The sequence below is a fragment of the Amblyomma mixtum genome, chromosome 8 (assembly GCF_055824585.1).
Source record: "Amblyomma mixtum isolate Tamu chromosome 8, ASM5582458v1, whole genome shotgun sequence".
NCBI classification, from domain to species: Eukaryota; Metazoa; Arthropoda; class Arachnida; order Ixodida; family Ixodidae; genus Amblyomma; species Amblyomma mixtum.
Window position 1 is genome coordinate 106,999,118 of NC_143019.1, and position 12,590 is coordinate 107,011,707.

Below are 12,590 nucleotides of genomic sequence, written 5' to 3' on the forward strand. Positions count from 1 at the left end.
ATTTTTCTGAGCTTCTAGCACTTGGCAGTCAGGTCTATCAAAACGCCAGTCATTTTGTTTTTAGCTAAATAGGATATTTATCCAGAAAAACGTAATAGAGTAGCAAAAAATATAATCACGTGGAAAGCAAAGAGCCATGATTGTGTCAATCTCACTGAACACTTGAACTCTAACGTAAGCGAAATTATGAAAGTCAGATTGCAATCAGGTCGAGCGAATAATGTCGTCAAGTTGGGGTCGTTAACATGCGCTGACATCGCAAAGCACATCGGCGTCTTTTGCTCTTTGCCTCAATTGAAACGCGGCTACCGCAGGTGGGGTTTTATTCAGCGTCATCGTGTTCACCAGCCAAATCACCGGGACCGGTCGAGCAGAGGAATTTTGTCCTTAAAGGCAGAAAAACAAGAACTTCCAAATTTTTTACGTGAAATTTTATTATCTTCTGGACTAGAGCCCTGTCACACCGGCCTCTAGATGTAACGTCGTGGTGTTCGTTTTCTAGTTTGCTAATCTTTAAAGCCCTAAAGAGCTCCCTCAGCAATGCACCAAGCGCGAAACACCGCATTTATTCTGGAGAAGTGAAACGCAAAGGGTCATCTTATAACACGGATAAAGACCGCAAAAGTTGGCTCGTAGTAGAAGCTCTTTTCTTTTTTGCTCAAAAACGAGTACAGTCAAGGAGAAAACGGTAGGTGCCGGACGCGGGGTATGCCTCTTATTTCTGGAGCAGCTGACAGCACGAGCGCTAGGCCATTTGTGTCCTTTCACCTTTTATCTGCGACGCCTGAAGAAGAACCATTCGATAAAATGAAGCGTGTGTAAGGCGGCTTAAGGCATTCTTGACAAGTCATAGCAAATGTAACTCTCGCGTTTGGTTCATATTGGATGTGCTGCAAGCCCCACGATATGCTTGGTTTGGTTTTATGGAGTTTAACGTCCCTATGTGACTCGGGCTGTGACGGACGTCGTAGTGGAGGGCTATGGTAATTTCGACCACCTGCGGTTTTTTTCATGTGGACTGACAACGTATACTACAGGGGCCTCTAGAATTTCGCCTCCATTGGAGTTCTACCGCCGCGGCCGGTATCGAACCCGCGTCTTACGGGTCAGCAGCCGAGCGCCGTAACCACTGAGATACCATAACTACTGAGCCACCACGGCGGCTCCGCAGTAGGCGCGTAGGTTCGGAAGTAAGGTCAAGTTTAAGAGGAGCGATTACGGCATCATTTGAGACTTTAGGCCAGCATTTACTACTACCGTTTACCTTGACCGCGGGCCATCAGTGCACATGCGCAGTTCAATTGAAAATTTAAACAATTGAAATTGTTTCTGTACACACAACTGAACACCTTATACTCGAATGTGATGGTATCCATCCGGATGCCGATGCAGGCGCAATCACTTTCCTTGAGGCCCTACGGTTTACTTTAATGAAAAGTACTGTACCTACAACGTCTCGTATTTTTCACAATTAGAATTTGACCTCGTGACCCTTCAACAAGATACAGCATTCTTCTGCAGAAATTTACGGACCTCGCTTTGCGCCGTGAAATTGACTTGTTTTGTTACTATTATTTGTTTTGTCTTTTTCATGCCAGATGACATTCAATGCTGTCACGCTCAGCTTGCAAGAGATTGGTGAAGCTACCAATAACGATGCGCTCGTGTTCCTCGTCGGCAACAAGACTGACATAGCGGCACGGCGGGAGATCGACTACGAAACCGGACAGGCAAGTAACGTGTTTTGTTTGCAATCGGTAGTTCAGACCGCATTAGTATCTTGCCGGTGCACGCTTCACAAAATCCGAAAGAAGAGAAATGGTGCCCGGTTCTGAGAACTGCACAACTGTGCAGAGGCCATTGCTGAGAGCGCTCTTTGCCTCAGCATTGGCTCTCATATCCTTCAAGCCAGCAGTGTCCAGGGATCCATATAGATCGACAGAGAGATAGAGGGGTGCACGCACAGACGGACGGACGGACGGATGGAAGGACAGATGGAAGGACGGACGGACGGACGGAGGAACAGATGGACGGACGGATGGATGGATGGATGGATGGATGGATGGATGGATGGATGGATGGTTGGATGGATGGATGGACGGACGGACGGACGGACGGACGGACGGACGGACGGCAGCTTTATTGATGTCAGCTGGCATAGAGAAGTAACCAGGCCGACCAAAGCCTCAGAAGGCTTGAGGGGCAGCGCTGGCAGACAGCGAACATTTGCATAAGAAAACGAGATCAAAATGGAACAAAGTGCAAACTTTGCAATAAATCTGACAAAACGAGTTAGACTCACGGAAAATCACACTACAAAATATGTACACATTTAAAAGAAATGACAACGTGAAGTTTATAAAATAACGACATGATTGCATTTACGGAGCAGGAAGGGACGTAACGATAAGCCGAAGTTTTTTTTAGCCTGTATTTCATTTTCGCAGAGTACACTGCGCGGTAGGCCATCCAAAAACGCAGGTACACCACCCGCCAAAGGTATACGGCGCAAGGGGTTTGCTTATGAGGCCTGTAGCATGCCTCGTTATGTCTCGTAAGGGACCGTAATTTCGCAAAAAGAGGAATGGCTTCGCGTCCTCGATCCTCATGAGCTTCAGACTGCTAGATGAGCTAGGGAGTCCCGCTAAGCACCTAGAAGCGAATCCCTAGGGCTGTATATTTCTGATGGGGGCTGTACTGATATGTACAGCCCCCGTCAGAAATATGGCGGTATGGCGCGCGTACTGATATGTACGCGCGCCATACCGTTTTGAGTGGCGAGGAATCCAAAACCGGTATTTTGGCCTTCAATCACTTGCACGAACGTATGTAATGGTATACGGACTCTAAGATAAGTGTTTTAGTACAAGAGTCTCCGTTAAGGGGACACGGTAAGCAAAAAATAAAAACAAATAATTTATTGCTTTTGTTTAATTTCTAAAAGGGCGCTCTTTTCTGCATCTTTTCCAGTAACGCATTTCTTCTTTTTAAACCGCCACGGTGGTTGATGCTTATGGCGCTCGGCTGCTGACCCGAAACACGCAGGTTCGATCCCGTCGCTGTGACACACATCGTATAACGAGCAACGATCTCGGATTCATACATGGTCTGTTCTGAAAGCAGTAGGACTCATTTTTTTTAAATAAAATTTATTCATGAGAGTAGTAAAAACGGTTCGAATTTTTCAGAGTAGCACCCTTCCGCACCTACACGCTGCTGCTAATGAGTTTTCTAGTTTTCGTACGCCTCCAGGAACGCCTGGACCGGAATGCTGTTTAGCTCCCTCGTCACGGCCTGTTGAACGACCTCTACCGATCCGTGATGTTTCCCCTTGAGCGTCGATTTTATTTTCCGGAATAGAAAAATGTCTGGCGGGGCCGAGTCGGGGCTGTAGGGGGCTGAGGCAGCGTTGCCGCCCTGTGCTGAGAAAAAAATCGCGGTCTTTATTCACATGATGAAGAAGATCCTGGCAGATCGCTTCTCGGTTGGTCTTTTGCTCCTCTAACAACACTCCCGGCACCAACTTCGCGCACACTTTCCTCATGGCTAAGTTTTCTGTCTCGATCTCAAAAACTTGGGTTTTAGGAATGCTCAAGTCATCCGCAGCCATTCGATACTCATCCTATTATCAGTGTTCAGTAAATGTTTCTCTCGCTACACGTTTTCGTTGGTCTTGCTGGTCGAAGGGCGTCCGGAGCGGTCGTCGTCTTCCACTCTTTCCTTACCTTCTCGGAGCAGCTTGCGCCACACAAACAATACCTGATATACCCAAGGCAGCGTCACTGTAGGCCTCCTTAATCATGTCGTGAGTCTCTTTACCCGTTTTACCGAGAATTACACAAAATTTTATTGCGTATCGCTGATCCGGTAAACGCTCTATGATTCTGCGTGACGAGACGTTTCGACAGGGGTTCACAGTACAAGCGACCTGCTCTCTTCAACGGCCGAGAGCCGACTGGCGATTTTCCCCAGAATTCCCAATATCCCCTTTCAACGATCCTGCACGCGCAGACCGCCGCAGATCGCCCAGGAAAAAACCAGTCCTACTACTTTCAGAACAGACCCTGTATACTGCAGGCAGCGTCAAGTGACTGGCTGAATCACGTCTTTCATTCTAAGCACGAATAGGCCCACATGGGAGTAAAAAGGGGAATAAGGTGCCCTCTAGCGCACACCCTTTCGTAAAAGGGAGTGGTGTAGAGGACAGCTGTCATGCCCTTTTCACTCTTTTCTCTTTAGAGTGCAAGAATCAAAACAGCGAAAATTAGAAAAGGATGAATACTGTGTTCTTATTGCTGTGTGGCCCTGGCAAGCCCTTGGTCAGGCGCGTGAAAAAGCGTAAAAAACAATAATTACTTCGTCGGTGCCCGAGCTTCCCCTTTCCCTCTCTCGGTGTTTCTAGCAGATCAGGGACGTAGAAATGAGGCCGTTGGCAATGTATGCTTGATATTTTCTTTGTTCGCTAGCTGCTGGGAACGCTACGTGCCTTGCGACGTTCTCCGGCGCTGCAGCGGGTGACGGTTGAGAAACGTTGGCTATGTTCGGCTCGGTTGGAGAAGCGTTGGGGCCCTTGCTGTTTAAGTGTTACTGTTCATGTTAGGTTGTCGTGCTCTTTCCAATTAAGTCTTAGATTAAAGATTACAGAATGTTATGCCGTCATTTCGTAAGATAAGATTGTTTCTTGGCAGAACTGGCAGGCATTGGCAGGCATCCTGCCAGAAGCCCTATGCTTAATGCAGTATTACTCAGCATATCGATTCTGTCATGCCAGATTCAGTATCCGGCGCTCATGTGCGGTTAATGCTGTTCTCTCGGCCAACCTGACGAATCAAGCCGGATGCTACTGCTGTGTGAAATAAGCAGTTACGTGCGCATGGTATGTAATCTTTCACATCGGAAGCTAGACATGAACTGCGAGTGACAAAATGAACTGGCTTACAAAAAATCATTGTGAGCCAGCGCAAGGGCAGGACACCAAAAGATGGAGACGGGATGAGACATAGTGCTGAAATTGTTAGTTCAGCGCTGTGTCTCGTCCCGTGTGCATCTGTTGGCCTCGCACCGTTGCGGTGGTTCACAAACTATGAGTAACGCCCCAAATGCAGGGCTCCGGAACAATGGAGAATATATAGAGTGGTTATTGATGCGAAAGCATTGCTTGGCTATGTCGACGATTTCGTGGCCGCAAAACGTGTCGGCAGCGATTTCTCCGTTCCTGTGGGAGTTAAGCGAAAAATGACAATTATGTGTGATAGAGGATGATGTGAGGATGATCCACGTCAAATTTGGTCGATGTGGAGTGATTAGGTAATTAAGCCAAAAACGTCACTTAGACGTTAATATAGTATCGGACGTCTATATAGTGCGAGGGCGTGGAAACAGTAGTAGACGTCAAAATTGCGGGGAAAAAACGCAACACCGTGACAGAGGATGATGACATGTCGTTGTACACCAAATATGATTGATCTGGAGTAATTAATAAATTAGAGGTCTAAAGGTCATTTAGACGTCAAAATGGCCCCAGATGTGATTATAATGTGAGAATGTGAAAATAGCGGTAGACGGCAAAATCGCAAGAACTAAACAGAGAGGCCAACATTCAAAACAGAAAGAAAGAGGAAAAAATAGAGGCAAACAATCTAAAGTGAAGCAAAGAGAGGCGCCGAGTGTGAAGGAGGCATCAATGTTTTCGCAATCTGCCAATGCGCGTCGCCACAGTGATCTCTAGCGTTTTTTTTTTTTAAGTGCACTGGCATCGCAGAGCACACGAGCGCGCCTGCACAAGTAGCCGACGTGCGTCCAAAATTCTATCCCGCCTTTTTGGGATCAGCATCCGAACTCCGTAGCCAGTGAGACACAGTGGCGGGTACCAAGATGAAACAAGCACGTGGCGTCTCTAACAGTTACTGCCTATCGAAATTCGCCCATTATAGCTTTATAACATAAAGTCGTGGATGACGTCATAAGCCGCGCTAAGAGCACTAGATATCCCTGCCTCTTACTGCTGCCGTGTACAGTCGTCCATACGCCTGTCTTGAGCATGTTGTGCTTTAATGGCAATCGTTGCTGCGGGGCCGGCCCGTTACTGGTTTTAAAGGCATGAGGAGTTATTCACGAACGCGATTTAGCTGCAGTATACAAAGGCTGTCATATAATTTTTCGTTAATTCGCAAAACAGCAATGAACTACAATTGGCATAGCACTCAGAGTTACCACTCATTTTCTCCGCAGTGTTTTTGCGAGACTATCCTAAATTCTGTTGCTTTACAAAATTTAACACTGCTGTGATGCATTCAATTTGGTTTGAACACTTGATGCTTATGTCACGTATTAATGCTTTGTAAATGCATATTGTTAAATAATATATACTTTTTCTGTTATAAAGGTACAGTATGTGCTAAAGTGCTATAGCGTAGTGTAATTAAAGTTCTGTACTCAATAAACCTGCTGCAGGGGGCGGGGACCTCACGTAAAGCTTTTATCTAGGCTTGTTGTCCCCGTCCTTCACATCTCTGATGTGGCATAAGCTTGAATAATTGATTGATTGATTGATGGATTGATTGATCGATGCGAATGTGCATGCCAGGTTTCGAGCACTGCGCCAGTCGTGTATATATACTCCGGTGCGGCGTTCCAGCGCTCTAGGCAGCTGTGTGCATGATTGTGCATGTGTAGGCAGTTTCTTTGTTTACGGAGTCCGAATTTCGCTTTGCGGAAGCAAGCGAGTCGGCTCTAAGGCATCCTCTGTGTGGATTCGACAAGTAGTGGAATGTTGTGCAGGCATTTGCTGATCGCATGGGGATGAAGTACATGGAGACAAGCGCCAAGGATGGCACCAACGTGCAAGAGCTGTTCACAACGGTAGCGGCCGAATTGAAGAGACGCAAACAGCTGTCCCCATGCCACTACGATTCTCCACCGACGTCGAAGTCAGAAAGATGCGATCCTCCACCGGCATCGAAGTCCGAAAGATGTTCTGTCCAGTGACTCCATCGACAGAACTTCTCTTGCGCCACAGCCAGCTACATTAGTGCTGTTTCCGTCGAGACGAAGCAATGGGGTTGTTAGTATACAAGACCTGCACAGAAGACTCACGGTTCTCTGTTATAGCACAAGTGGGTGTACATTCCCGTTTGGAATCATATTTGCTAGCGCTTAGTGAACACACGAGACAAGAACACAAATACACAGGACAGACGCTAGTCTTCAACTGCCGTTTATTCTAACTGAATAAACGGCAGTTGAGGACTAGCGTCAGTCGTGTGTATTTGTGTTCTTGTCTCGTGTGTTCACTAAGCGCTAGCAAATATGATTTCAAACGCTTTCCAACTAGCCCATGTTTCCGCCTTAATAAGTACATTCCCGACAGCATTCATTTTATGAGTACCTGGATGAAGACGCACAGATGGCGTTCGAAGCAGTAATAAATGTGCCGATGAGAATGTGCTTCTCGGATTAACGGCTTCTATGCGGTTGCGCCGTAGCGGTAGTTTGTGAGTTTGCTGGTTCTCCCTGGACATTTTATCAATGCTGCATTCATTTTTTTTAAAGAAAATCTTGTTCAGCGAAGCTTCAGTGAAATCTGAAAACCTGCCTGTGTCAGAGGGTAGTGAAAGTTGATGAGTTAACTATGGTTAGTATGCAGAACTGCCATTTTTAATCTGACTTCCTTGGCTTCGGTACTTATTTGCAGTTCCGCGATTGACAGCAGGTCAAAAAAGGTTTTGCTAAGCAGAGCAGCCGCATACGGAAGGTTGTTGAATGTGTTGTTATTTGAACGCACAGGTGTCATCCAACTAGCTCAATGGTACTAACCCCTAATGTCGGGACTAAACCACTGACATAATTCCCAGAATGTCAGTATTCCTCTATGCATACGGCAAATTTGATTTAATAAACCATTTTGCTCGCAAGGTGGCAAGGCTTCATCGCCTAATGTACACGCCCTCCTTCCAGTGTCGTGCAGATGCTTTATTTTCATCATTTGATTTGCCCCTCCACATTACGTTTAAGGCCTTCAAGTGATCTTCATTCGTTGCCTCTGAATTAACCACTTTTCCGGCAGCACTACTCTTCCTGCTGGAGCGTGACTGTATTGTAAGCGTTAAAACTCTTACTGAATTTCTTGACTTCATCAGCTCCATCCTGAAAACAAGAAGCAGGACGACCAGAATATGCTTGCCTTGTCTGTCATTGCTTCGCAAATTGTTCGCATATGTTCGCTTAATAAAATTGACTACTATAGATCTTTACAAGGCCGATTCACCGTGTCGCCTATATCTACCGCTCTTCGCGTGTTGATCATTAGGACAAAGCCGCTCTTGCTGACTGCCGCTCAAAAACTTTTAGTAATATTCTTGCCAAACACATGCAAAGGCTAACTACCCTCCCGCACGTATCGCGTCTCTGCCAGATTAAGGTTTTGGGCAATCGTTTCTCGCTCCCCTTGCGACGTGATCTGAATGCTTTTCTTTTTTATTTTTGAATGTTTTTCTATTGGTCTGTTTTCTTTTTTCTATCGCATAGCAAAGCACTTATTCTTGTATGTATCTTTTGTACTGCATAATTTGCAGCTTTTGTGCTGTATTTTTGTCCGTAACCTACTCGCCTTCCAATCCTTCAGTGATTGAAGGTGTTATTAATAAATACCTAGAAATAAAACATCCTGTCGAAATGGCTTACGTTATTATCGACTTACTTTGAAAACACGTGAATCGAGGCCCCTACGTGTCGTATCACACCTGGAGAAGAGGCGTCTAGAAAAAGTAGGGACACCGCACAGATTCGCCACTGTTTCTCAATATGAGGCATCTCCCAACTAATAAGTGGTCAAAGGAGTGGCAAGACTTGGCTGCATTCATTTTTCAGGAAATTGCGACTGGGGATAATGCCCTAACTGAAGATGTCTAGAGATGCAACCATCTATGAATAAGTACCGTCACCAGGAGCATAAAAGATTGCCATGGTGGCTGACGGCTAACGGCAAGTGGTTGCAACGTAGGTCTCTCTCTTTAGGTGCTGAGTTAGACCAGCTGGAAATTTCAAAACACAGCGATTTCGCCACCCATCGGCTACGTGGCTACTGTAAGCCTGGTTCGCAGTTGTTTTCTGTAGTCGCTAAGTAAAGACAATGCACTGACTCTGGTTCGGGGGGCCCCACTTCTGAGCGCGTCGCTGAGTGGGTAACGATCACTTCCCTTGCTATCACAGCTTCTGGTTTGTCCTGTGTAGTCGCTTAGTTCATCATCATCATCATTATCATCAGCCTGACTACGCCCACTGCAAGGCAAAGGCCTCTCCCGTGTCTCTCCAATTAATCCTGTCCTTCGCCAGTTGCGGCCACCGTATTCCGGCAAATTTCTTAATCTCATCCGCCCATCTAACTTTCTCCCGCCCCTTGCTACGCTTCCCTTCTCTTGGTATTCACTCCGTTACCCTTAAGGACCAGCGGTTATCTTGCCTCCGCATTACATGCCCTGCGCAGGCTCACTTCTTCCTCTTGATTTCAACTAGGATGCCATTAACCAGCATTTGTTCTCTCACCCACTCCGACCGCTTCCGATCTCATAACGTTACACCGATCATTTTTCTTTCCATAGCTCGCTGCGTTGTCCTTAACATAAGCCGAACCCTCTTTGTTAGCCTCCGCGTTTCTGCCTCATAGGTGAGAACAAGCAACATACAGCTGTTGTATAATCTTCTCTTGAGGGATATTGGTAAACTGGCATTCATGATCTCAGAGTACCTGCCATATGCGCTCCACCCCATTCTTATTGTTCTAGTTATTTTCCTCTCATGATCCGGATCAGCTGTCACTACTTGCCCTGAATAGACATATTCCCTTACAACTTCTAGCACCGCGCCACCAATTGCGAACTGCAGCTATCTTGCTAGACTGTTGAATATTACCTTGGTTTTCTGTATCAAACTTTTAAGCCTCATCCTTCTGCTCTGCCTGTCTAATTCATTGATCATGCTTTGTAGATCATATCCTGAGTGACTTAGCAAGGCAATGCCATCAGCGAATCGCAGATTACTTAGGTATTCTCCATTAACTTTACCCCCAACTGTTCCCATTTCAGGCGCCGCAATACCTCCTGTAAACAGGCAGTGAATAGCATAGGCGAGATCGTGTCTCCCTTCCTGACACATTTCCTTATTGGAATTTTATTGCTGACTTTATCGAGAACTATAGTAGCTGTGCAATCTTTATAAATATCTTCCAATATCTTCACATAACATTAGTGAAGTTCAACTTAAGTTAACGACAGCGCAGCGGGCTACGGAAAGCAACATGATTGATCTAACGTTAAGAGACGGAAAGAGGGCAGAGCGGGTCAGGGGCCAAAAACCGGTTAATGACATCCCAGTCGAAATAAAGAGGAAGAAATGGTCTTAAGCAGGGTATGTAATGCGAAGGCAAGATAACCGCTAGTCCTTAAGGGTAACGCTGTGGATTCCAAGAGAAAGCAAGCGTAGCAGTATGCGGTAGAAAGTAGGTGGGCGGATGAGATTAAGAAGCTTGTGGGGATGCGGTGGCTGCAACTGGCGAAGGGCAAGGTTAATTGGAGAGATATCGGAGAGGCCTTTGCCTTGCCGTAGGTGTAGTCCGGCTGATGTTGATGAGTTGCTTAGTGCTATTGACAGGAAACTGCCACTGTCGCACCAATTCTTCGGTGCTTCAGTGTGGAAAATAGCACTGGTCCTTGTGTTCTTTCTCCGTCCGTTCGTCCTTTTGCGGGTTACATCAACATGTGTCAGTGTGGTTTGCGGAAAGCGTTTTATTGTTATTTCCACTCGCTGTGTGCCTCGAGGAAAGAGCTTTATTGAAAAATGCAGACAAACGGTCTCTGCAAAGTCTGCTTGCCGCGACGAGACTAAAAATATAAAATGAGGCGCAGGAAGTATGCCTTCGCCTGATTGGTTGAGAAGTGTTGTACCTTCCGTTGCGCTACAAGTTAGACTTGAGGAGGATTACATTTCGAAGTAACGGCCCATCGGTTCCTCACTGCTGAGAGAAATGACATCAGGAAGTGCCTTCTATGCAAGTAAGCAGGGCCATAAGCGCAGAACTATTGTACAGGCATGACCCCAGCGGAACAGGGAAGAAACTTGCTATTAGGGTATCTGTTGGTGAGGTAGCCGTTGTTGTCGCGTCGGTGAACGTGGCTGCTGCAGCGCGCGTCTTTTCTTTCGATCATGCCTAATCTCTTTCTAGCACCTCCGACCTACCTCAGGGAACCACATTAGTCATATTGACGCCAGCGCTCGTGCGAACGAAAGTGCCTTTGAAGAAGAGGAGGAAGTGTGTGTGTGTGGAAGTGTTCTGGAAGCGCACGTCCTGGTCTACGCCGCTGTTGACGCTCGGCCGCTTATTACCAACGTGACATCTGGTGGAGGTGCTGGATACGTCGTTAATGCACCGTACGCCCCCTTCAAGCCTAAATTCCAGCCCCGTACATATACCGAAGGTAGACAGCGTCCAGTCCACCAGGGCAGTCGCCGATTACAGGGCTTACCTCCCGAATTTGGACTGCTCCCTGTTTCCCATTGCTTACGGAGGGCAGGTCCTACAGCGATGAATCCTCCGGCTACAGTGTCGCCGGTCCTGCTCCCCCACCAGCGAGAGCCACCCCATTTTCGCGGTCAACCACACGAGGACGCCGAAGACTGGCTGGACCAGAATGACCGGGTGACCATCTACAATGGTTGGGGCGCTGACTGCAAGATGCGCCATGTTTATTTCGCCCTTGAAGGCTACGCGAGGACCTGGTTTCTAAACAATGAATCTGACATATTAACGTGGGATACGTTCAAAACAGAGTTCCTCCAAGTCTTCAAGGACAGCACGTTGCGCACGGAGAAGGCTGACCTGATTTTAAAGGCCCGAAATCAACTTCCGGGCGAGAGTGTGACGGTGTATGTTGAGGAAATGGAGAGACTCTTCCGACGTGCGGACCCAAGCATGTCCGAGGACAGGAAGGTGAGCTTCCTGATGAAACGGGCCAAGGAGCAGCTGTTCGCTGGAATGTTTCGAAGTCCTCCAGTGACTGTGGCTGACTTCGTAAAGGAGGCGAGCAACATCGAAAAGCCCCTTAACATGAGGGGCCGGCAGTACGACCGTACAGCAGTATTGATGCTCACTACCACTGTGGAGGGCGCCACGGTGAATTCAGGAGACTCTCTACGGGAGATTATTCGATGCATCGTGAGGGAAGAACTGGCGAAGCTCTTTCCGGACAAGGAACAGCCTCAGGTTAGCACACTTGCTGACGTTGTCCGTGAGGAAGTGCAGCGAGCTCTAGGTACTTGTACACCACTACCTGTTCCCGGCCCTGTGCAGCCTCAGCCGCCCCCGAATCTCAGTTAGGCCGCCGTCACAGGCCGCTTCATTCCATCCCAGCCGAACGCACGTTACGACCCACCCACCTGAGCCGCTACACGAACTCCACCTCCTCAGCTGAATTCTCCACAGCGTCTTGGACGCCGCAGAACGGATGTCTGGAGAGCGCCAGACAATCAGCCGCTGTGCTACCATTGCGGTGAGGCTGGATATGTTTGGCGCCGCTGCCCGTACAAGGAGATGGGCC

General features: G+C 47.4%; 1 protein-coding gene across 8 annotated transcripts in view; it reads left to right on the forward strand.

Moving 5' to 3' along the window:
- Window positions 1-7,165, forward strand: part of LOC149333823 (uncharacterized) — a 138,284-nt gene extending 131,119 nt beyond the window's left edge. For all 8 annotated transcript variants that reach the window (XM_089558793.1, XM_089558799.1, XM_089558791.1 and 5 more), the window contains 2 exons: window positions 1,599-1,730; window positions 6,781-7,165. In XM_089558793.1, coding sequence (XP_089414919.1) covers window positions 1,599-1,730; window positions 6,781-6,987 — 339 coding nt within the window. In that variant the 3' untranslated portion in view covers window positions 6,988-7,165. The remainder of the gene's footprint in view (window positions 1-1,598; window positions 1,731-6,780) is intronic.
- Window positions 7,166-12,590: the final 5,425 nt, after the last annotated feature.